General features: G+C 44.6%; 1 protein-coding gene and 1 long non-coding RNA gene across 18 annotated transcripts in view; one reads left to right on the top strand and one right to left on the bottom strand.

The window, feature by feature from the left end:
- The window catches only part of LPIN1 (lipin 1), a 158,874-nt gene that overhangs the window by 33,739 nt on the left and 99,164 nt on the right, over positions 1-25,971 (top strand). For 8 of the 17 annotated variants that reach the window (XR_010136362.1, XR_010136358.1, XR_010136359.1 and 5 more), the window contains exon 1: positions 13,561-13,889. Coding sequence is in view for 5 of the 17 variants with exons in the window: in XM_054548373.1 (XP_054404348.1) it covers positions 2,899-2,955 (57 nt within the window). In the remaining 12 variants the exon portion in view is untranslated. Of the gene's footprint in view, positions 1-2,898; positions 2,956-4,239; positions 4,553-13,544; positions 13,890-25,971 lie in introns of those variants that run through there. The other 9 variants (XM_054548373.1, XM_054548371.1, XM_054548372.1 and 6 more) reach the window with 4 other exon arrangements.
- LOC112132011 (uncharacterized) lies at positions 2,505-13,591 on the bottom strand. Its single transcript, XR_008522515.1, has 5 exons — positions 12,738-13,591; positions 12,323-12,398; positions 4,018-5,555; positions 3,770-3,916; positions 2,505-3,227 (listed from the first exon to the last, which is right to left on the bottom strand). It is a non-coding gene; the product is annotated as an uncharacterized LOC112132011 (long non-coding RNA).

The following is a 25,971-nucleotide window of genomic DNA, read 5'->3' as shown; positions in this document are numbered from 1 at the left end:
TTATGTTGGAATTTTGAATTACAACAAATAGTTGTGGGCAGAATGAGCCTATTTTCTACTTAGCTGTGAAAGAAATTATTGTTGAAATATACTGGGTCACCATTTTTGGTGTTCTTGTGTTTATATTTAATCTCTGAATTCAAACTAGACTCTTGGGGGTCAGAGATGTTGCTCCTCTGGCAGTGCAAGAATATATTTTGTATTTGATTTAAAACTTCATTTTGAATTGGGACCAAATCCAAACACTGTGAATTTAAACTGCTGGCAGCCTTCCTAGCCTACCTCGTGAGTGCAAAATCAATCCAACTATTGTACGCAGAGAATTCTGGTGCCCGTGTGACTGTGTTGGTGGCCCCTGAAGAATTTGAGTTGGATGGTCCAGAATATCTGTACCCAAGTTGCATGACTTTTTGCAGCATGCTGAAATATTCCACAGGAGCTGAAATAGAAGCAGCAACTGGATTCCAAGAAGTGTTTCAAATGCATTGCTCAGTTGAAATAAGGACTTCATTAGCTGCCATATTAAGCAACATATAGATGAAGAAATCAATGGCCTTACCCCTGCTACCCCAGCAAGGATCCAGATTGGATACAATCCTATAACACACATCTGCCTTCTTTCCCTGTTTCTGTCTTAAAGGAAAACCTATCCTTTTTATTTTGGGTGTAGTTCCAGGAGACTAGAATATTCCTCCCTAAATGCATCCCTCCTGCTTTCCTAATTTAGTGAATGATATAATCATCTACCTAGTCACCCAGGCTAGAAACTTCAGGCATCCTTGAAACTTCCCTGTACTTCAACCCCCCAATCCAAGTTGCATATCATTTCCTGGTGATTTATCATGTGGTTGTGTTCAGAGCTCATCTTCCTCTTTGTCCCACTGTCATCACCTTGGTCCATATCCCTTCACTTCTCTGCCTCGAATCCATCCTCCATGCGGAGGTCAGTGTGGTCCTTGTAAGACAGAGATCTGATCATCCCTCTCCTCCTCTGTAGTCCCCAGTGGTGCACAGTGACTGCTCTCACACTGCTCTGAGAGCCTCAGGGTTTCTGTAGCCAAGACTCCAGGCCCCTTCCCCATTTGACCATAGCCATTTCCCTTTTTTCTAATTACATAATGGGCTCCAGCAAGAGTTGTTGTTTGAGGAGGGCGTTCTTAAAAAAATGAAACTGACTGGCTTAGAGCACAAGGCTAGAGGTCCTCCTGGGAGCATGCGAGGCCTTCGCCATGCCAGCCTCACTGTCCCCTGCCTCCTTGCCCCGTGGTCCCCCTGGTGTGCCCTCATGCCCACTGCATGTGCTCAACTATTCTGGAGTCATGAGGGGCACCGTGCTGTTCCCAACACATGTGCGATGACTTTGTTACTTTGAATATGCTCTCTGCTCTGCCTGGAGAGGCCTTTCTTGTCCTCTCCTCTCCCAGAGTTCCCACTCACCCTGCAGAGGCAGTTCAACTGTCCCCTCCTGCAGAAGGCACGAACCTTCCCTACATTCCCCGCGGGCAGATGCTTGGCTTCCTCCTCTGTGCTCTCTCCGGACCCTGGGCATATCTTGATGGTAGCCCTGGCCACAGAGATCTTTGTTACTTGTCTTCCTACCCTCCACTAGCTTATGAGTGACTTACGGACAAGATTTGCATCTCATTTGTTCCTGTGTTTCCAGTATCTTGCGAAGTACATGACCCTAGAGCTATTCTGTGTCATGATGTAAAGCAACACCATTAACTAACAGTCAGTCAACAAATATGTGCTGGAAAAGCTAAGGGGGTCAGATGAATATGAGGTGGGGTGCAGGGCCAAGGAGGGACAGGATAGGGGAAGAGGTTTAGGGGCTTCTGGGGCTGTTTATTCTGGGCTGCTGGCAGTTGAACTCAGAGCACACGTTTTTGAGTATAATTTAAGTATAATTTTAGGTCTAGGACAATACATCCCTTAGGAAGGCTGGGCCTACTCCGTGTGCCCTTTGTGCAGTTCTAACTGGGACACTTGTGAGAAAGGGCTACTGCACATGTCCTACCTGCTAGGATAACGGCACGCCAACAGTCCTAATAGCTAGTACCTGAATTGGGCTTTGCCCTTTTGCCTGAATGAGCTCACTTAATGCTCACAATAACTCCTGTCACTTGGCAGGGCAGGGGTTATTGTTACCCACATTTTACAGGTAAGGAAACAAGCCCTGTGGCTAAGAAACAGCAGAGGCAGCACTTGAGTCATGTCTTCTGACTTCCAATCCCATCATTTTCTCATGCAGCCTGAACTTCTTATACCTTTGCCAATAGGATCCACGTGCTTTGGGGAGGACGTGAAGATGGAGAAAGAGTGAAAGAGTCAGAGAGACAGGGCATTTCCAACCTCATAACGCACCCTGTGTAACTGACACATCATAGTTGAATGTGCTCAAAGAAAAGACACCACATTCTTTGTGTTTGTTTGAGATGGATTTTCACTCTTTTGCTCAGGCTGGAGTGAAGTAGCACTATCTCAGCTCACTGCAACCTCCACCCCCAGGGTTCAAGTGATTCTCCTGCCTCAGTCTCCTGAATAGCTGGGATTATAGCCGCCCACCACCATGCCAAGCTAATTTTTGTATTTTTAGTAGAGACAGGGTTTTGCCATGTTGGCCAGGCTGATCTCAAACTCCTGACCTCAGGTGATCTGCCTGCTTTGGCCTTCCAAAATGCTGGGATTACAGGCATGAGCCACTGGGCCCGGTCACACATTCTTCTTATTAATTTAGTTTTTTTTAAATTGACATATAGCCTACATACCACCAAATTCACCATGTTCAAATGCAGAGTTCAGTGAGTTTTTAGTATATTGGCAATGTTATGCAACCATTACCACCACCTAATTCCAGAACATTTCTATTAATTAATTTCTAATGTTTTTGTTTTTCAGATTCCAATAATGAGAGACCCTGGGTGGATTCGAAATGTATGGTCTTCAAACATTAATGTGAGTGCCTTTGTGATAGAATGTCCTTGTTACGCTTTTACATGTTAAGATTAGAGAAAATACTCCATGTCCAACTGTGGTTTGTCGCCATGGATATCTGCAGTCTCCAAGGCAGGCCTATTCCTTTCCGCTGATGCTTTCAGAGATTGCCCGCAGCACTTTCTGGATGCTTGATTAGCTCCCCATGGAGCTGCGAACATTTTGGCTGGTTTCTAATCTCTTCTTCCTGAGATGAATCCTCCTCCAGGCAGAGATAGGAGTTTGTCACCTCCCTAATTAAAAAGCCTTTAATGGCTCCCCAGTGCCAAGAGGAAGAGGTCTGCATTCACACTCATGTCATTGGTTGCCTTTACCGGATGATCCTTACTGCAAATGCAGTTGTACGTGACTAATGAGAGCCCTTGCCTCACGCCCTGAGCCCCTCAGGGCCCTTCCCCAGATTCTGCCTCTTCCTCCCACCACAGCCTCTTTGCCTTGCACCTGGTTCCCAGGCTTTGGCGCAGCCCCTTCAGCATCTCTGGGATTGTTTTTCAGCTTTGCTCTCTGTCTGCCCCCCAAGGCTGTCTTTTTGGCTCTTCCTAGACCCCATGTTCCACAGCCCAAAGGCCATCAGTACCCTCACTCCTCAAACTCTCTGAGCCACTGTTGTTTGGGTGGGGGGATATTTTGTTTACACCCCCCCCTCGCCCCACTCCCAGAGGTGGTCCCAAACTCCCTCTCCCATTCCTTTCTCCTCGGGCCTTCACCCTGCCCTGGAGCTATAGCTGAAGCTTCAGAGGCATCATGTAATTTGCTACAGGCCCACAGATCTTACCCCTGAGATGCTTCCACTGTGGGGAACAGGCTGGAGGCAGCATGTGTGGATAGGGAGGCTCCAGGGGGGCTGTGGAATGATCCAGAGTAGAAGTGATGACGCTGGAATGCTTAGTGTCCCTACTGTGGCCTGGTCCAAGCCTTGTGGCTACGGAACAAAAGTAAAACACTTAGTCTCCACCCTCAAGGAGCCCACAATTAGAAAGGGACACTGAAACAGAGTGTGGACTAAGGATTTGCAGAGGACACCTGAGGTTCAGCGCGGCCACAGGCAGAGTGAGAGTTCGTCGTTGAGATGAATCCAGAGGCGTCAGTGACATGGATGAAGGCTGCAAGGAAGGCCCGGCCTGGACACTCTGTGAGGAGCAGAAATTTTATTTCCAAGGGGATTGGCAGGGACTGGGGCCAAATGGAGGCCAGGAATCCTGAGGAGAGAGCGGTTAGTGGCAGTTATGCCTGGAGTTATGCCTGGAGCAGTTAGTGGCAGTTATGCCTGGAGCATAACTTCTCACAGAGGGTTATGCCTGGAGCATAACTTCTCACAGAGGGTTATGCCTGGAGCATAACTTCTCACAGAGGGTTATGCTCTGTGAGAAGGTGCAGTAAATCAAAGTAAGTGACCCCCTTCACCTGTGGGTGGGAGCGCAGGCCACATAGTCATGGAGGTGGCCTCGGGCAGCTTCCCGTGGTTCAGTCCCATTCTCCAGACTGTGGGGCAGGAGCCCACGATTACCATGTTTCCAGCCCAGCTTCTGGCCCCATGTGCAGGACACACGAGAGGCAGGTAAGGAAAGGCAATCCGCTGGCCTCCATCCCCACCCTGCACAGAGCTGGGCTCCCAGCAACACAGGGAGCTCAGGACAGGAGGCGCCAGGCAGGAGGCTCCTGCTTCAAAGGTGAAATTACAGAAAGCGTCCGCCATCCATGGTAGGGGTGTTGGATCAGGAGTGCAAAATCTGGGTCATGGCTCTGCCACTTACAGCATATGTGACATTGAGCAAGTTATCTGACTTCTCGGAGTTGCATTCCACATGCGTACAGCAGGATTTCATTGAATCCTGAGCAGAAAGTGCTTGCTGTTCACCATGGGCCTCATGGGAGAGGAGAAGTAGGGCTTGTATCAGCTTGCGTGGGTGGGGGATTCAGAAGCAATTTCAGAAAAATGCTTCCAAGAGAAGGTGAGTGTTCTGCAGGGTATTGAAAGAGTCATACCAGTTGGCCAAGCACAGAGGTAAGAAACAGCATAGTGTCTTTGAGATTTGGGGGATGTGATTGGAAGAGGGGATGAGAATGGAGGAGGAGGATGGGTACCGATGACCAGGAGGCCTCGTCTGCTTTTCTGAGGACCTTGAACTTTATCCTACAGGTAATGGTATACACGGGGCCGGGGCAGGTGGATTGAAAGGCCCCAAGCAGGCAATATCCCCTCCAGATCTGCAGCCCTCTGAGAGTACAGCCATGGGGGTCGGCCTGGAGGCAGGGGGGCAGCTTGGGGTCCACTGTTAGCCTGGCTGAGTGTGAACTGCTCGTGAAACTTCCCAAGGCAGGTGACCAGCTGGCAGTTGGATGCATGGTTTGGAGCCGAGGGACAAGATCTGGACTGGAAACACCAAACTGCAGTCCACAGTAGACGGTGCGGTTCAGGTGTGCAAGGCGGACAGACTCACGCCGGAGGGCGCATGGCATGGGAAGGTGGCTGGGGCATCAGGCAGGCTTCCAACTCACACCTCTCCTTCTATCCTGGCATTGATCATTGTTGTGTCCCGCTGTCCACAGAAGGTAGGTTCCTAAATTCCAGGAATGTTTAGTAATGAGAAAACCAAAAATGAGGAGGAAGGGCAACAGGGGAGAAAGTAAGACTCAAAGTCTCTCTCTCCTCCCGCTCTCCCTCTCCCTCTCATTCACTCTCTCTCTCCCACTCTCCTCTCTCTCTCTGTCCCTCTCCCTGACACTGTCCCTCTCTCTCCCTCACTCCTAGTGACTGTGCCACTGTACTAGGCACTGGGGACACAGTGATGAGTGTGTCATGGTTAGTCTTTTCCTTCTGGAGTTCACCAAGCAGGGGAGGGGGTAGCGGGATCATAATGATGGTGCTGTGTGACAGGTGCTATGACTGAGTTGCCCGTGGACTCGTGAGTGCAGAGAAGCCAGCGATTAATTCTCCGTGGACTGGAGGCATGTTTGAGGGAAAGTTTTTCTAAGAGGTCAAGCTCTTGGTTTGAAGAATCTAGCTGTGAAATACAGAAACTCAAAGAAATACACACTCACCAACCCACCTCCCCCCACTCTATCCCCAAACAAGATTCAAGACAGCAAAAGGCCTGGAATGCTGGGACAATTTGCTACACCAGAAGCAGCAACACAATTCATGCTGTGCTTCCCTCTTGGCTGATGTGTACTTTGATTGCGACATTTCTAATAAGAACAACAATTCCCAGAATTCTAGCTTATCCTGGCCCAGTTACTGGAAACCATATTTTGCTTATTTCTTTTATTTCTTGTCTTTAGGTTGGGAAAGGACTGGACCTAAATTTTAGTTTTCTTGGAGGGAGCATGTTTTGTCGGGGGAGGAAGTGAAACTTTGTCTAGATTTAGATTTATTTTTGAAAAATGTGATCAAAGCGATTTATGTGGCTGGTCCTATAGAATCAACTGGGAAATACTGGCTCACAATGAAGGCCACAGTCTCCTGTTCCTACCCAGTTGATTGATGCATCTTTGCACATTGCCCTGTGGATTCACGCCTGATCGAGGAGGGTCTGGCTGATTCTACAGAGCATCATATGCCAATGATCTTCTTTCTCATACTCTAGCATTTATGCGTAATCTCATCATATTTTAGTTTGTTCTATGTTCAGATACTGCCTTACTTGTAAAGAGTTTTCTTGGCGGGGAGAGGTATGGGGGGTGTTTTTCCTGGAGGTTATGTTTGCCTCTCTTTTTTATTGTTAGGAGAAATACTACTCCCTGCCTATCCCCCCCACCCTCCAAACACACAATGTCCTTAAACTTTGACGTTAGTCTATCACGTGGAAATCATCACATTCTTTATTTTTAAGCCTGTAACCTTTTACCATTGGGATCTATTCCTTCTATTTGGACGACCATATTTTTCATATGGCTTTTAGAATTTTTAAAAAATTTATTTAGCAAATCTTATATACCACAAATCAGGTGACAGGTTTTTTTTTTTTTCTAAGAGCATTAGAAATAATAACTCATTTATTCCTGACAACGGCCTTCTAGGTTGGTCCCATTATGATTTCTGTTTGAGAGCTGACAAACCAAGCACAGAGAGGCTGAGTCATTTGCTCAAGGTCACACAGCTAGAAAGTGGCAGGGTTAGAATTGAAATCCACAGAGGTCCAGAGACCTTGTTCTTAAGCACCATTCTACCTCTACAAGAAGTTGCTCTCTTTCAGTAGTTTCTAGTTCTTTTCATTGTTTCCTTGCTTTTAGTGACTTTATCACACTCTCTAGTTTCCCTAGACCGTCAGCTCCCTGTGTAGGTAACCCTGTTTTCCCAGGACCTCTCTCTAGGAGATCTCTCTCTTCCCGCTTGCTCCTAAGTCCTCCCACAGAGCCGTCCTCTTGGGAGGTCCTCACTGGAGCCACTGTGACCGCATTGCTATTTTCTTTCTTAGTTTCCTCTTTTACAATAAGCAAAAGCTGGAGCACGTTTCCAGGTAACCTCCCAGGAAAAGGGGGTCAAGATATGTATATATATTTGAGATGGAGTCTTGCTCTGTCACCCAGGCTGGAGTGCAGTGGAGCGATCTCAGCTCACTGCAAACTTCGTCTCCTGAGTTCAAGTGATTCACCTGCCTTAGACTCCTGAGTAGCTGGGATTACAGGCGCCCATTACCTCACCCAGCTAATTTTTTTTGTATTTTTGGTAGAGACAGGGTTTTACCATGTTGGTCAGGCTGGTCTCGAACTCCTGATCTCAAGTGATCTGCCTGCCTCTGCCTCCCAAAGTACTGGGATTACAGGTGTGTGGAGATATACTTTGAATCCTTGCGTGTCTTAATCTCTAATGTGGCTTCACATTTGGGTTGTGTTGAATTTAGAATTTGAGGTTGATGTTCAGTTCTCACAGAATTTTGTACACATTGTTCCATTACCTTCTAGCAGCAAATGTTCCTTCTGTGCCTGTCTGGCTTTGATTTCTTTGTAGGTGAGCTTTTATCTTATTTTTTCCTACTGGAAGCTTTTAGGATCTTCTGCTAACTTTTTGTGTTCTGAAACTTCACACTGATGTGCCTTGAGGTAGACGTTTTTCATTCATCTGCTCAGAACTTAGTCTCTTGGCGGACAATTCCCTTTTCCTCTAATAGATATCAGCTGATGAGCTATTCCGAGAGATAAAAGGAAAATGGAAAAACGAGCAAAGGGTGGTGACTAAGGATGCAAGGAGTGGTTCTCTATCTCTTTTATCTTCTATTGTCCGACTTTTTTGGTCTGTGATTTGGCAGATTTTGTGAATTTCACTTTCTATTGTTATTATTTTCACAATCCAAATTGTTTTCTTTTCAAACTTCTTTTTTTGTTCTCTAATTATTTCTTCTTTACAGCATTATTCTGTTTTTGTTTTATGAATCAAATAGCATCCCAAATCTGAGCTTCTGATCTGGGGATTTTTTTTTCCTAGCAATTTCTCTCTATTCCCTTCATCATTTTTATTTATTCTGGAATTGTTTCCCCTGTTTGTTATTTTTCCTCTTTCACATTGCAGGGTTTCCTCAAATGCCTGGCACTTTGTGGTTGTTTTTATTTAGCATGGACAGGATAAAAAGCTTGCCTGGAAGATCCAGCTGGTAGAGTTCACTCTGGAATAAAAAGTCCAGGAGCTGGCTATTATCTGGGGCTCCTGAGGCCAGTGCCTGCTTGAGTTCTGTGGGCAGATGGGCCCCTCCCTCACTGCAGCCCCCTTTGCAGGAAATCCAGGGTATAGCTTGCTCTATGTTATTTTAGTCAGACTTTCCCTTTGCTTTCACTTTCCAAATTTGATGAACTATCTTCTCCATTGAAGATGCCCCTCCTGTTCTCTACATTGCTGTGAGTTTTAAATTCCGAAGTTTCCTTGAAATTTAATGAGCTATCTGGAGTAAACGGAAAATAAATGCATGTTTGTCTCTTGCTCCGTCTGGCATCTGTCCTGGGGTTTTCTTCCTTGCCTAGCATTGTTAATGGAGCTCTTACGCAGGTGCCCCTTAACAGTCACTGAGCTCTTATCTAGAAATGCACTGTGGTGGCCCTTATAGCCAATTGCTTCTTTTATTTTTTAAAGCATGAATCATTGTGGCATGGATTAGCGACAGGCACTAGCACAATCAGATACAACAATAATGCATTTAATTGGAATTGTATACAGAATGGTCATTTTGTGTTCAGTGAATTCTGAGTTGTGAATAGAAACGTTGTATTAATGGTTCATTTTGGTGTATATTTCCAATCCTCCCTTTTATCATTCCCTTCTCCCACCCCAGTGGGCAGCTTGCTCTGACTTGCTTGTCTCCTTTCTCTTGCTGGAGACATTATATATTTACTAGATCTTGTGTTCCTAGACCACAGAAGTCTCTCTTAATTGTTTACCCCTACTGTGCTTTGCATCCTAAAATGGCCCACAATAAAGGCAGTGATACCTTTAACACCAGTGTATGCCTAGTTCATTTATTTTTATGATGATGAGTATATTTTAATTATAGTTTATTATTTTTATTATGATGACTATCTTTTTGCAACCAGACATGACCCATGATACGGTATTTAAGCATTCATTTAAAAATTTTTGTTGAGCACCTATTAAGGGCCAGGCGCTGCACTAGATACTTAAGCAGAAAAGGTCTCTTCCCTCCTATAGCATCTGTCTGCTGGGAAGTAATTCTACAATAATTGTATGCACAAATGGAATGCTTTAATATGTAACTACTTTGAATAAAAGATATGTGGAACAGCCAGGGTGTCTAACAGGGAGAACTGACATAGCCAGGGAGGTTGGTGATGCTCGAACTAAGGTTGAAGAATGAGTGGCTGTTGACCAGGTGAAGAATGGGGAAGATCCATGTTGAGGCTGAGCTTGCACAAAGCCCCTGTGGTAGAAGGGAACAGAGCAAGCGTGAAGAAATGGAAGCAATGCAGTGCGGCTTAAGCTTAGACCTGGGGAGAAACGGTGGAGCCAGGTCAGCGGTGGCTGCTGACATGTGGTCAGATGTTGGATGCTGGAGCTGGGGCAGTGTGCGTGTCTGGCAGAGTGATGTGTGTCATTCTGAAGCTCTCTAGCTGATCCAGCTGTCTCCTGAGGATGCTGCAGCTGAGTTGAGCAAAGACCAAGCAGATGTACGGTGTCAGGTTAGGCATACGAAGCATGGTGTGAGAGAAGAGAATTCAGACTGAGTAATGTTAGGACAGGGCGAGTCCTTGTCTGCCCACGCCCTGCTCTCTGACTGCCTCCCTCTCTTCCATTTGAGATTCCAGAAACTCCCAACTGATTCCTTATCTAGACTGTGTTGTACTCTGCTTAGAACTTCCTCCAATTAGATGAGCTGTGCCTGAATCTTCACTTACACGTCCCCAGGGGAGGGAGAGGAGAAAGTATTGAGTGAAATGTTACCTATTTTAAAATCAGGTGAATTCACATTAATTCCTTCTTCTGAAATGATATCAATATCCCTTGAGATGATCAGAGATGCCCTGGGGTATCTCGGAACTGAGATTGACAGTTACTGTACTGCATGCGTGTGTGTGTGTGTGTGTGTGTGTGTCAGGGGTGAGGATGCAAGATGATCTGTGCCTGTGAAGTCACATCATAGAGATGTTAATTATAGGTCATGGCTAAAAGGTGTCCTGGTGGTCCTCTATTTCCCATTGTGTCACTTTCCAGTGTGAGGACCGAGGTCCCCAGGTGACTTGTGCAGGGTCTCATAGTAAGGGACAGAGAACTAACCAGAACCCAGGTCCCCAGTTCCCCACACCCTGTCCAGCACAGCCCAGACTCCAGAAAGACCTGTGGGATTTTTTTTTAACTGGGTCTGTATCCTCACTGTTCTAGGAGGAAAAAACGTTGAGTTTGGTTGAGGCCCAAGGCAAATTTAATGTGGAGATTGGGGACAGACACTTTTCCTCTGGTGACTTGGGTCGTCTCATGGACAGAGCCTGATGTCTGGCCCATGGGCAAATCTAAAACTCAGAACCTTCAGACAGAGTCCTCCTGTCCCTTCTCTTCTCATGGGACAGAAGCCCTGGTCATGTAGAAGGGTGACACAAACCTCCAAATGTGGAGAGTGTTCTCTAAGCAGGGTGGGGAGGGGAGAGGAGAGGAGCTAATGCCAGCTCAGCACAGAGAAGTTCAGTGGCAGCTCTCAGAAGCCAGACTTGCCCATCTCTGCAACAACCATCATTCATCTGTGGTTGCTCAGGGTGGGAGACAGGAAGCTTAACACAGAATTATCCAATTGGTTTTGCAAGAGATACAGTAGTTCAGTTTGGAAGGCAGAGAAAAAGAAGGAGGGAGCTATTTCATTGACTTACGGCTGGATGGAGCATTGAAGGAATCTAGCTCCATTTGCTAAGTCATGTTCAAGACCCCTCCACAGCCCCTTTCCAATTGAGGGTGCAGCTGGGGGCTTCCAGATCACCTCTACGCAGGCCTGACTTACTCGTAGGTCCTTTTCATGGTGATCCCAAATCCACCCAGCTCCATCCTTCCTAGCCTTTGAGATTACAGACAAATGTAATTCTTTCCCTGAATGCCAGCCCTTAGACACTAGGCCTCCACATCTCCATCTCCCATTCCTCACACTGGGTTTCCTTTTATAGATTGAGCAGCTTCAGATATCATACTTAGACCATGGTTTGGTCACCCCTTTTGTCCTGGGTCATTCTCTTCCAAACAGGAGATCCGTCATCGTCACGGCTCTGCAGTGTAATGGCCAGTAGGGACTGCAGTTTGTTAAGGGTGGTATGACCTGCAGAGAAGCCCAGGGGAAATGAATTCCTTTGTTTCAGGCTAATAGGTGTGTATTTGTGCAGCCGAAGATCACGGGGTTGGGAAAATGCAAAGCTACATGATCTTACTCTACTAAGGCTGACGGGAGTGTTACATAAGCCAGAATCTTGTAGCCCATTGAACATGCAGGCTTCAGTAACACCCCTTTCAGTCTCAGTAGAATACTGTACACTTTTGAGGATGAGAATCATGATTTCAGAAGCAAGTGAATGTTTTTTAGCTCCCAAATTTTAATAAGGAAGATCTGAAAATACTACAGAAGAGTCTAGCACTTAGAACAAATGATTGGTGAATATTTTAGGAACAATCACACTCTCTTATATAGGACAACTGAATGTGCTAGATTAGCACATGACTTAAAAGGTGCTGTTGCATAATAAAAAGTCAACAAAGCACGTACAAATCCCACGCTGTTACTAGAACCTACTGCCCTGCCTTTGAACATTAGAGCGTGCTTTGTAGGACTCTGCAGTGAACACACATCTATCCAAGGTACCATGAACTAGAGACAAAAGAAAAAAACATCTCTTCCCTGTAAGAATTTACCTTCCAAATGTGGCTTTTCCATCCAAGTTCAAAAGTACTGTTCAAACTGGGGAGAGGCAAGGCAGGTTTTGTATGCCTGGAAGATCAAGAGAGTTGGCTTGACTCTGCATTTTCCCAAAGAGTGAGATGACCCATGGTTCATGAACTGATATTTCTAAGTTGCACCTTCTTTCCTGAATGTAGAGATTTGGTACTAGGCATAGTGATTGTGCCTAAGTCTTGCTAATGAGAAGAAAACCCCCTCGAATCCTAAGCATCTATGTAAAGACTGGGAAGGAGGGCCGGGTGCAGTGGCTCATTCCTGTAATCCCAGCACTTTGGGAGGCCGAGACGGGCAGATCACGAGGTCAGGAGATCGAGATCATCCTGGCTAACATGGTGAAGCCCCATCTCTACTAAAAATACAAAAAATTACCTGGGTGTGGTGGCCAGCGCCTGTTGTCCCAGCTACTCGGCAGGCTGAGGCAGGAGAATGGTGTGAACCCGGGAGACGGAGCTTACAGTGAGCTGAGATCTCGCCACTGCACTCCAGCCTGGGCAACAGAGCGAGACTCCCTCTAAAAAAAAAAAGACTGGGAAGGAGGAGCACAGGGATGTTCCTTGCTGTTCCGTGAAAAGTTTGGGCTCCCAGGGTCACACCTGAGCAGACTTCTGATGCTTAAGTGGCAGTTCCATCATATTTTAAAGGATTCCATTCCGTTGAATAACTTTCCATTTTAGCATGTTAAAAACTTCTAATTTTAGTTGATTGTACAATAATTCAAAAATTGTGTACTGTAATTATTCATCATTTTATCCCTCTGATTTAGGCATTTCAAAGAGCTCATACATAGGGGCTTGATGCCTTTTTTATTCAACAACATTTATTACAAAAATCTCAATATCAAACTTAGTAGATACCATCAATTTCTGTATTCCCTCCCTCAATATTTTTCTCAGTTTGTTGGAGTGCAGCATTCTGAATTAAACATCTCTTCTAGTTAGCTAGCGGTGAATTCAGAAATCAGTGAAGAGAAATTTGATTTCATGAAAGAACCTGCCCCTGCTGTAATCTAAGCCTTCTATCGGCCTCTGGTGTGGACCAGGCTCAAGTCTGAATCCAGGGCTGGTCTCCTGCGTGCCCCCTCCTGAAGCCTTGCTCACTCCTCTTCATCTCTTTCTCTCCTCCTCTGAGCACCACCAAATGCTGATGTCATAGTCCCCGTGGGGGGCATCAGAATCCTGCCGCCCAACAATGGCCTTTCCCAGGAGAGCCCATGCGCGGGGCACGGATGAGAGCAAGCTGGAGAGGGAGAGAGGATGGGAGGCAAGGAGGCGGCCTGAGGGAAGGAACAGGAGGGAAGAGAGATGAAGGGCAAAACCGGGGCCAGCCATGCCTGTCCTAACAGCAGCCACCCAGCGGTGGCCCAGCCTGCTGAGAACTAGAAAATCAGAAGAAAAAGGAGAATCCACCAGGAGACCCAGGTTCCCATGAGCAGGGGCCTTTATCTGAAGTTAATGGAAGCTAAGCCAGGTCCTGACAATGTACCTTCTGATGGGGAGATGAGACTTTCCTCTGAAAGCTAAGGTAAAGGCAGGCAGGGAGGGTGGGGAATCACGATGCTTCCAGAACTTCCTGGTGACACAGGTCAATGTGTCCCCCATCGGGCTCCTCAGGCCCTGGCTTGCTGAAGGGGGCAGCGACTGGAATTTGGGGAGACTGGAGCTGTGCAACAAGATGGGGAGTTTTGATTCTGTTTGCTGTTTCGCTCTGGGCTTTTAGACAGGTCTCGCCAGCTTTTCAGTGTAACTGGATGCTTTCTCAAGGAATTCTTGTAAGAATGATAAACTATGGTCCACATTTATAAAATTCTAATGTAGACAATAATTTTTTTCCCCAATATTTTATTAACATGGGGAATGAGTGGCCGGGCGCGGTGGCTCACACCTGTAATCCCAGCACTTAGGGAGGCCGAGACGGGCAGATCACAAGGTCAGGAGACCGAGACCATCTTGGCTAACACAGTGAAATCCCGTCTCTACTAAAAATACAAACAAATTAGCTGGGCGTGTTGGCGGGCGCGTGTAGTCCCTGCTACTCGGGAGGCTGAGGCAGGAGAATGGCGTGAACCCAGGAGGCAGAGCCTGCATTGAGCTGAGATTGTGCCACTGCACTCCAGCCTGGGGGACAGAGCGAGACTCTGTCTCAAAAACAAAAACAAACAAACAAACAAACATGGGGAATGCTAAGGAATTGCCATTAGATGCATGGGCCAGCCTGTGATGTTGAGAGTATTTTCAGGGACAGGGAACTCTTCAAGTTGGATCCTGACAGGAATCCTCAGAGCCTAATTCCTTCTAGAGGGATGAGAACGATAGGTACAGGAACTTCAATTCCCAAACCAGGACCCAGAGAGAGCCCACAGCATGGTTGGAAGTAGGCGACATCTGTCTCTGGGTCCCCTCACCCTTTCTTGACTTGATCCTCTTTCCCTCTCCATGGGAAAGAGGGGTCCCTAGAATTTTATGTAACCCTGGGAACCATTAATCATGCAAAAACAATCAGCAAAAACATATTATAGGAAGCGCAATTCCATTGGGATTTTAAAGTAGTAGATTTTTTTGTTTGTTCTGTTTTGTTTCTGAGTTGGGAAAAGGTGGCTGCCAGAGACTTTTCGAAACAGCCAGCCAGTGTGACACTCCAGGGCTCCTGGCAGGGAAACACGTGGGCACAATCCCGGAATCACTTTTCTCTCCCTGGATTTCTTGCCCTTCTTTTATGGATGAATGTGGAAACAAATGAAGATTCAGCTTTCCTAAATCCAAGAAGGACATTTAAGAGATAAAACTACAAGGACTCTCATCTCACAGGGCGGGATCAGGACTTAACGCACGGCAGAGAGGCTGCTGTGGCCCCACCTTGAGCCTGTGTGGTGACTGGCGGCGTTACTGCTGGAGTGATCCATTCTCATAGACTCAAGATGATGGAAATGCACTGTCCCTTCATCAGTTCTCTATGGCCATCAATTCATAGTCATAGCTTGACCTGATCACCAACCATCTGGACCATCATAGAAGCCCTTTCTACCTCAGCTGCTGCTTGGCATATGAAATGTCCGCCATAGCCAGATTCATTTAATAAAACAGAGGTTTCATAATGTTTTACTTCCTGCTTAGAAGCTTTTAATGGCTCTCCCGGACCTTCAGGACAAAACGCTAACCCCTTAGGGCTGCCATCTGAGGCCATGACGAATTGGTCTCCGTCTGTCTTCCCATATTAACAGCTCAACAAACCCATAGGGCTGTTTGATAACCTGCAAGTGAATCCTAAACACGTTTTGAACTTTCCCATTACCTAAGGTTTGCTAAACATGTTGCTCCACTGTTACTCCCAGCCACGCTCTCCCCTGCCGCCATCTCTTCTCTGCTCATCTCTCCTGGTTGTCGTCCAAAGCTCCTCCAGGTCTGGATCAGATCCCATCTGTTTAAGAGCAGCCTCAGCCTCTCTTCCCACCCCAGCACCCTCTCAGCCCTCCTCCCCCTCCCAAACTCATCGAGCCTCTGGGACTTTAGCAATCATGTGATAGTAGGCATATATGGCAATGTTGAGCCAGTTATTATTTTTTTAAAATAAGCCATAGAATTGATTCAAATGTTGCCAGTTTTTCTACTAGTGTAGGTTTTCTGGTCCAAGGTCTGATCCACGATCCTCAATGTAGTGAGTTGTCATGCCTCTGCAGTCTCCTCCAAGCTGTGACAGTTCCCTATTCTCTCCTAGTCTTTCATGATCTTGACACTTTTGAAGAGTGCTCGTTGGTTACCTTGTTAGAAGGTCCCTCAGTTCAGGTTTGTATAATGTTTTCATGATTATGCATTATTGGGATGAAGCCCACAAAGGCACGTGCCCTTTTCAGTGCCTGTTGGGCACATGGTGCGGACATGCCGTGCTGGAGGTGTCAACCCTGAACACTTGGTTAAAGGAGTGTCTCCTAGGTTTTCCACTGTAATTTCCCTTTTAATCACAAGAAATATTTGAGACTATGTTAATATCCCCTCTTTTCTTTACCTTCGTCCATTTGCCTTAGCTTCCCTTAGTGGATCCTGCTGCAGTAGTGATTAATGGGGCATTCTAATGGTGATTTTCTGTTTCCCTCTTTCTTTCTATATGCACTAACTGGAATTCTTCTTTAAGGAAAGTAGCGTCTTCACCATTCATTGTTTTATTCAGTTATTATTTATATCAGTATGGATTTATATATCTTAAAACTTATTTCGGTTCTAATCTAATCTCCTGTGTTCCTTCAACATGTTTGCTCGCTTGTTTCTTTTCTTTTCTTTTTGGCACCTCCTTACCATAAGATCCTCCAGGCTCATGTGTTTTTGTCTGCTTTTGGCCCTGGAATCAGTTTTTGTCTGCTCTGGCCCTGGAATCAGTCAGTTCTCCAGTGATTCTTTTTATTGGAAAACCAAGACGTGGGGTACTTGCGTGCTCACTGCTAGTGGGGTGTCACTGCTTCTAGTCCCTCTCAGTGGAAAAGAGAAAATATATTTATTATAGGAACCATGAATACACACATGCACCTCTACTTTATCCATCCATCCATCTAATCTATCATCTTGCTATATTTTAAAATCCATGAGTTTATATCTGACTCCAATTCAGACCACAAGGTACATTTACCTTCGCACTTTCCTTATTTGCAACTTCTTTCTCCAACAATGAGAAACTCTGCCCCTATTATCTGAAATTGATTTGCTAATTTTTTCAATCCTAGTACCCAAATAAAGTACAGTTAGCCCTCCATATCCACCAGTTCCACATCCATGGATTCAACCAACTGCAGGTCGATAAATACAGCATTCGTGAGATGTAGAACCTGCAGATACGGAGGGCCGATTTTTTGTATCCAGGGATTTTGTGGGTTTGCTGTACAGTTTTTTTGTCTTCTGCCTTATGGCACCCAGCTGAAATACTTTTTTCCAGAGTCACTTAGGCCAGCTCCTTTCTACTCTGCTCTCCTTGGTGTAGTTATGAGATTCATGTGTGATACCGAGAGATTCACTTGTCAGTCTGCAGGCCATCTTTACTACCACATCCCATTTGGTTTTTAACATTTATACAACAGTAATATTCTTTGTAGTATAGAGTTCTGTGAGTTTGGACCAATGCATAGAGTCATGTATCCACATCACAGTTTCGTGCTAATATTTAAGGTAGGTTTCCTGTAGACATTATACAGCTGGGTCTTGCTTTTTTTCCAATCTGACAATCTCTGTCTTTTAACTGGTATATTCATTGTGATTTTTGACATAGCTGGATTTAAATCCTCTATCTTACTACTTGTTTTATTAAAAAAAATTTTTAGACAGAGTCTCATTCTGTCATCCAGGCTAGAGTGCACTGGCATGATCTTGACCCACTGTAACCTCCCCCTCCCCAGGTTCCAAGCAAGCCTCCCACCTCAGCCTCCCAAGTAGCTGGGACCACAGATGCGTGCCACCCCACCTGGCTAAGTTTTTGTATTTTTGGTAGAGATGGGGTTTCACCGTGTTGCCCAGGCTTGTCTCAAACTCCTGAGCTCAAGCCATCTGCCTCCCAAAGTGCTGGGATCACAGGTATGAGCCATTGCGCCTGGCCTAGCTGTTTTATATTTGTGCTATCTGTTGTTTGTTTTTTTTCTCTTTTTTTCCCTTCACTTGAGTTAACTAAATACTTTTATGATTCTATTTTATCTCCCTATTGATTTATTCTATATATATCTCTTAAATACTTTTTAGTGATTGCTCAAATACCTCTAATTCATATCTTTAATTATAATTTATCTTAAAATATGTATAAGTTCCTTGTAGATTCTGGATATTAGACCTTTGTGAGATGGGTAGCTTGCAAAAATTTTCTCCCATTCTGTAGATTGCCCGTTCACTCTGACGCTAGTTTCTTCTGTGCAGAAGCTCTTTAGTTTGATTAGATCCCATTTGTCAATTTTGGCTTTTGTTGCAATTGCTTTTGGTGTTTTAGTCATGAAGTCTTTGCTTATGCTTATGTCCAGATTGAACAATGAGAACACATGAACACAGGGAGGAGAATAGCACACACCAGGGCCTGTCGGGGGTGGGGGCAAGAGGAGGGAGAGCATTAGGACAAATACTTAATGCATGTGGGGCTTAAAACCTAGATGATGGGTTGATAGGTGCAGCAAACCACCATGGCATGTGTATACCTATGTAACAAACCTGCACGTTCTGCACATGTATCCCAGAACTTAAAGTAAAATTTTAAAAAAGTGGAAAAAAGTATAATTTACCTTAAAATAATACTTATAGCACTTTATGTAAAGGGGGAAGAACTTACAATCATATATTCCCAAGTCTTTCCTCCAATCCTGTCTGCTTTTACTTCCACATATGCAATTAACATACAGAGCATTGCTACTGGTTTTGCTTTAGACCTGGGACTGGTAAACAATGACACATGGGCCATATCTGTTCTGCCACTTGTGTTGTAAATCAAGTTTTATTGGAGCAAAGTTATGCCCATTTGGTTATATCTTGTCCACAGCTGCTTTTGCACTATAATTAATGGCAGAGTAGAGTAGGTGCAACAGAGACCATGTGACCTGCAAAGTCTACAATATTTGCAGTCTGGCTCTCTTATGTGGTTTCTGATGAGAAGTCTGTTGTAATTCTTACCTTGTTCCTCTATATAATTTGCCTTTTCTCTGGCTGCCTTCAAGATGTTCTCTTTGCCTTTATTATTTTAATTTCAAATATAAAATTTTATTTTCATTTAAATTCATTTTAATTTTATTTTAATTTCAAATAGAAAATGCCTCTGTGTGTGTGCGTGTGTGAGTGTGTGCTGATATTTAACCTACTTGGTTGTTTGGTATTCTCTGGGCTTCTTGGACCTATAGTTTGGTGTCTGTAATTAATTTTAGAAAATTCTAGTCTATTATTTATTTAGGCTATTATTTTAGGCTATTTAATAAGGGTATTAATTATTATTTATTCCAACCTACTCTTTCTCTCTTTCTCTTCTCCTCCTTAGGTTCCATTTCACGTATGTTGATATCGACCCACAGCTCTTAGATGCCCCATTCCTGTTTGGTTTCTTTGTTTGTTCTCACTCCGTTTTCCTCTGTGTTTCAGTTTGGGTAATTTCTGTTACCTACCTCCAGCTTCAGTGATTCTTTCATCCCGGCATTGAGTTTCCTGAGGAGCCCGCTGAGGCTGTTGCTCACCTTTGTTAGGACAGTTTCGTTCCTGACATTTTGACTTGGTGCTTCCAGTTCTCTCCATGTCTCCTGTGAAGGTTTTCATCCGACCCCATCTACTGCACACCTCATCTCATCTGTTACATTGTATACCTTATACAATTAGAGACATCAACGTACTAAGCATAATTTTTATTTAAAAAGTCCATGTCTGATAGTTCCAGCATCTGTGTCATAGCTGAGACTAGTTAGTATTGCTGTCTCTTGGAAGTGTGTTCTTCTTGCCTTTTCCTTTGCTTTATAATTTTCTCTTGAAAGCTGGACATCTTGTGTAGAACTGTGGAAATGAACATCATTTTTTCTTCCCTCTGGAAACGGTGCTGTTTCTGCTTTTTCTACGGGTAGGCTTTTGCTGTTGGGGGCTTGAGTTACTCTAGGTAGAAGCTGGGCTAGGTTTGAAGTTCATTGTTGCTATTCCTGCTCTCCGTGCAGCACAGCCGTCACTTCCTGCGGAAGTACCTCATATTTTAGGGTGCAGTTTGGTTTGTCAGAGGAATACCGGCTTGACATCAGCTTTGGACCTACCCTCTGCACTACACCTTGGAGAGTGTCTTTCTGCATGTCACTCTCCTGTTCTGCTGCTCTTGTTCTAGTCAGCTTGACGATGTGGGGTGGCGAGGGGCAGAAATTCTCTGCTGTGCTGATTAAGACTCAGTGGTAGGCGGGCACCCTGCCCTTGGTTTTCAGAGGGCTGACTTCCTCAGTGTTTTTGCTCCTGCAGTAGGTTTAATAACAAACACAATTTAAAAAAAATTATCTTACTTTAAATTCCGGGATACACGTGCAGAATGTGCAGGTTTTTTACATAGGTATACATGTGCCGTGGTGGTTTGCTGCACCTATCAACCCATTATCTAGGTTTTAAGCCCCGCATGCGTTAAGTATTTGTCCTAGTGCTCTCCCTCCCCTTGCCCCCAACCCCCTGACTGACCCTGGTGTGTGTTGTTCCCCTCCATGTGTCCATGTGTTCTCATTGTTCAACTCCCACTTATGAGTGAGAACATGCAGTGTTTTGTTTTCTGTTCCTGTGTTAGTTTGCTGAGAATGATGGCTTCCAGCTTCATCCACGTCCCTGCAAAGGACATGAGCTCATTCTTTTTTATGGCTGCATAGTATTCCATGGTGCATATGTGCCACTTTTTCTTTATCCAGTCTATCATTGATGGGCATTTGGGTTGGTTCCAACTCTTTGCTATTGTAAAAAGTGCTGCAGTAAACATACGTGTACATGTGTCTTTATAGTAGAATGATTTATAATCCTTTGGGTATATACCCAGTAATGAGATTGCTGGGTCAAATGGTGTTTCTGGTTGTAGATCCTTGAGGAATCGCTACATTGTCTTCCACAATGGTTGAACTAGTTTACACTCCCACCAACAGTGTAAAAGTGTTCTATTTCTCCACAGCCTCGCCAGCATCTATTGTTGCCTGACTTTTTAATCATCACCTTTCCAAGTGGCCTGATATGGTATCTCATTGTGGTTTTGATTTGCATTTCTCTAGTGACCAGTGATGATAAGTTTTTTTTTTCATATGTTTGTTGGCTGCATACATGTCTTTTGAGAAGTGTCTGTTCATATCCTTTGCCCACTTTTTGATGGGGTTGTTTGGTTTTTTTCTTGCTTGTAAATTTGTTTAAGTTCCTTGTAGATTCTGGATATTAGACCTTTGTCAGATGGGTAGATTGCAAAAGTTTTCTCCCATTCGGTAGGTTGCCTGTTCACTCTGATGTTAGTTTCTTTTGCTGTGCAGAAGCTCTTTAGTTTAGTTAGATTCCATTTGTCAATTCTGGCTTTTGTTGCAATTGACAAGCACAATTTTTAAGTAATGATGAGTTTATGTAATATCTTGCAATATCTGCAACAACTTTGATGTGGTGTGAACATATCTGTTATTTTGTTGTTGTTGTTGGAGATGGTGGTCGTGTGTATCATTAATACTATTGCCATTTGTTACCTGTATTTATAATGGAAAGAAATACTACATTTCAGTTAGAAGTTAGTGAAATTAAGATGTAATTTTTCCACATCCAAGTTCATGCTTCTGCTTTGTATCTGTGGACCCTTTGGACTTCTGGTTCAGAGCTATCTAGTCTAGATTATAACGTCCTTGGAGTCAGGGACTGACCGACAGACCTGGGCTTTATTCCCAGCTGTCTTTGTTTTCTGTGTGACATGTGTTTCCTCATCAGGTTGTAGAAATAATAATAGTACTTACCTAATGAAGTTGCCGTAGGATCAAAATGATTAGATAATGTCTGCAAAGGGTTTGGAAACACCTATTCCAAAGCAGTATTCAATGAATAAATGTAAGCTCCTTTTGTAAATTGCTGTCAGGCCAAAGGACCACCGGATAAATGGCAATGTCATAATAAAATCCTGCTGGTTGGTGTCCAAGATGCATGTGTCTTGTGCCATATTACACTGTGGTGAAATTATGCCTTATTACCGATACCTAAATAGATACTCCGTAGCTTAAAAAGAACAAAAGGGCTGGTCATTGTTCTTGTGTAGAACTTGAATTTCCTGATGGACTGTTCCGAAGACAATAACCAGAATTACAAGTGTCCATTTCTCTCTCTCTCTCTCTTTCTCTCTCTCTCTCTGTGTGTGTGTGTGTGTGTGTGTTTGTATGGGGGCCAAACCAAAACTTGTGAGTCCCCTTGGACCAATATTTCCACATATATTCGGAAGGAAAGTCATGGGGGAAAAGACTGGATGGGGGGAATTGCTGGGGTCAATACCTGGCTCTTCTACCTTAACAATTCCATTCCCACTCCCCAGAAATGTTTATTCTCCACTCAGAAAAATGCACCCCATGACCTATTGGTTTAGCAACCACCACACTAATTTGAATATGTGTCCTATGGTTTCTACTCTCTTCCCCCTGCAGCTGATCCAAGTATTCCTTTTGAAACTAGATAGGGTGTTATTTCCAGGCAGGATTATGGGAAATAGATTTTCTATCTTGCTATGTTCCCAGGAATGTTTTAACACCTCATATTCGTTGAAGCCTGGGCAGATGAATCTGGTTTTAGTGTGGCAATATGAAAGTGTATGGACACAAAGACACACACACACCCCTAACACTAGTTGGCCTACACAATCATGCATTAGTATTGTCCTATACACACACAATAATTGTCCAGTTGCATGACTCTATACTGTACTTGCTTGCTTGCTTTCTCTTCCTTCCTTCCTTCCTTCTTTTTTTTTTTTTTGAGAAGGTCTTGGTTTTGCCCAGGCTGGAGTGCAGTGGCACAATCTCAGCTCACTGCAACCTCTACCTCCTGGGTTCAAGCAATTCTCCTGCCTTAGCCTCTCAAGTAGCTGGGATTACAGGTGTGCACAACCATGCCTGGATAATTTTTGTATTTTTAGTAGAGACAGAGTTTTGCCATGTTGCCCAGCTGGTCTTGAACTCCTGGCCTCAAGCAATCTTCCTGCCTCGGCCTCCCAAAATGCTGGGATTACAGGCGTGAGCCACCACACCCAGCTACTGTGCTTTCTTTCCAAGGACTGGAGGCCCACAGCCTTTTGGCACTCTCTGCAGACCAGTGCATTGTGAGCACCCAAGTTCCATTGTATGAAAAGCAACAATGAAAGTAATCCAAGAGATCTCCTTGACACAATCAAACTGAAATTTAGTGAGATTAAATGTCTTGACAAAGTCACACAGCTAGTAAGGGGCAGGGCTGGGACACAAAGCCAACCTTTCTGATGTCAAATCCTATGTTCTTTCTCCTGTACCACACTTGATGATTCTACACAGGAAAGAGTGTTGTGCATTTGGCCATGAATCAAAAGAAACCAGTTTGTATTAAATTAGAGACCTTCATTCACATTGCAGTGTGACATTTCAAAGCTACTGTTAGAGCATGAGGGACTCTAACCAATGACCAACTTTTCTTCTGTCCTCACTCACGCCCTTTGAGAACACATAGGATGAGGGATGGATGATAGTAATAATAACATGACAGAGAGAAACTCACCCCTTTTTATAGCCAAGCAAATACAACCCATTGCTTACATGTTCTGAAGATAAACCATAACTAGTCCTCAAGTAAGAGCACTTGATGGCACCCTTTATCCTTCTCAGTTCATCTCGAATTCACCTGGTAATCTGCCTTAGCTAATTGCTTTTACCCAAGACCCAAGAGGGGAAAAAAAATCCATCTAGACAGGAGATAGTTTTGCATCTTGGAGCAAGTCTCCTGCCAGATAGGCTCTCTTTTACCTTCTCATGGAAGTCAGGAGATGGGGTGCTGTCTTCTCTGATGTTTACACTTCAAAGAGGTGGCCTCCAGATCTCTTAGGAAACACTCCTGAGTTTTACAGGTGGCCACAGGCTTATTTAGCTTTTCAAAAGATTTAAAACATCTCAAAGGGACAGAGAAAGAATTTACAATGACACGTGTCCTACAGTAAATGCTCTTAGAGAAGGGGGAGGAAGGCAGTCTCTTTCCCTTATTGCATGAGAGAGAATGCAAAAAAATTTTTTGATTTGTATTTACCCTTGCATTAGAAAGGAACAGTTGAGCTACAGCTGCACAGCTCTTTTGACGAGACAGAAGGAACAAGGGATGTAGAGACCAGAAGGTTATTCAGAAAGTGTTCCTGGCTGGGCGCGGTGGCTCATGCCTGTAATCCCAGCACTTTGGGAGGCTGAGGCGGGCAGATTACCTGAGGTCAGGAGTTCGAGACCAGCCTGGCCAACATGGTGAAACCCCATCTCTACTAAAAATACAAAAATTAGCTGGGCATGGTGGCACACGCCTATAATCCCAGCTACTTGGGAGGCTGAGGCAGGAGAATTGCTTGAGCCTGGGAGGCAGAGGTTGCAGTGATCTGAGATTGTGCCACTGCACTCCAGCCTGGTTGACAGAGTACGACTCTGTCTCAAAAAAAAGAAAGTGTTCCCATTGTACCCTCGGAGGAGGATAATGTTCGTCTTACATCTTTGATGTTCCTTTTAGGTGTATGTGGTTTTGTTACGTATTATATTAATGTTATGCTTTAGGTTAAAGGAAAATTCAATTTCGCTTTCCTAAGTACACAGGAACATGTATTTGAATCTAGGAGATCGACAATAACCCTCCTAAGTTTCTTGTCCCTTTCCTGTGATAGTTTAGCTTAGCCAATCAACCCATTAGTCCTTCAAGAAGTCTTCTGAGACCTTTCTGTGGGTCTGGCATACACTGGACACTGTGGAATAGGGGAAATGTGAGGCGAATGAAGTCCTCAGAGTATAGTTATTCTCCTCACCAACCCCAGGTTCTAGGTCAGTGATGAAAGGGGTTGTGTTAGGCTCCAGGCGACAGGCATGTGCCAAAGTGAATGGCTATAGGCAAACAGCATTTACATTCTTCCCATGAAATGATAGGATTTGTTAGAAAATTCAGTCTCTTTCTGCTTTCCTAATTCATTCTTTAGAGCCGATAAATGGTTATATCACTTAGCACTGTAGATTTTATCTTAACTGGGTTCAATAGTCTGTCTGCTGAGGCATTTAGTGGCTGAGCTATGACTCCGGGGTGCTGGCTTAGGTGTCCTAGTACTGTCACAGGTTGCACAGTGTCTTCTTTGCAGAAAGCTGATTTTATTTGGAAGTCAGCTTCCCTCACTGAGGCCAGACACTGATCACTCAGCTGACTGACACCTTAGCTTTGGGGTTCCAGTTTCTACGGCTGGTTGGTGAGCTCTGTGTTGGGGCAGCCTGGGGAAGAATTGAGCATTGGGGTGCCTTGAGTCCAGGTTGATTCTGTGGATTTGAAACCACTTTGATGCCCTTTAGGATGCGAGCATCTTTTCAGGTCTCTTTAGAATGCTGTCTTAGGTCAGGCTGCTAGAACACATATCATAGGCTGGGTGGCTTAAAAGACAGAAATTTCTATCTCATGGTTCTGGAGGCTGGACCTCCGCCACCGGGGTGCCAGCAGGGTTGGGTTCTGGTGATGCCCACTTTCCTTGGCTTGCAAACAGCTGCCTTCTCCCACTGTCCTCACATGACACAGAGTGAGCTCTGGTCTCCTCCTCTTCTTATAAGGGCACAAATCCCATCATGGAGGTCTTGCCCTCATGAGCTCATCTAAACTTAATCACCTCCCGAAGGCTCCACCTCATCATACCATCACAGTGGGGACTAGGGCTTCAACAGATGAATTTTGGGGGGCACAAAAATTCAGTCAATAGCAGATGCATTTCTCAGTTGAAGCTAAAAAGCAATTCCAAAAATGTTTTCTTCTTTGGTAGATTCATCTGGTATACACTGCTATGACCTTGCCAATGATTGAAATATTAGAAATTTAGAAATACCCATTGCAGTCACTGTCCCCAGTCCCCTAAGTGGCCTCATTCCTGCCATCTCTTCTCTTAGATTTGCCCCCTTCCCTTTGCA

Source organism: Pongo abelii, chromosome 12 (genome assembly GCF_028885655.2).
Source record: "Pongo abelii isolate AG06213 chromosome 12, NHGRI_mPonAbe1-v2.0_pri, whole genome shotgun sequence".
NCBI lineage: Eukaryota > Metazoa > Chordata > Mammalia > Primates > Hominidae > Pongo > Pongo abelii.
Note: the sequence above shows the minus strand (reverse complement) of the source record. Positions and strands in the feature narration are given on the sequence as shown.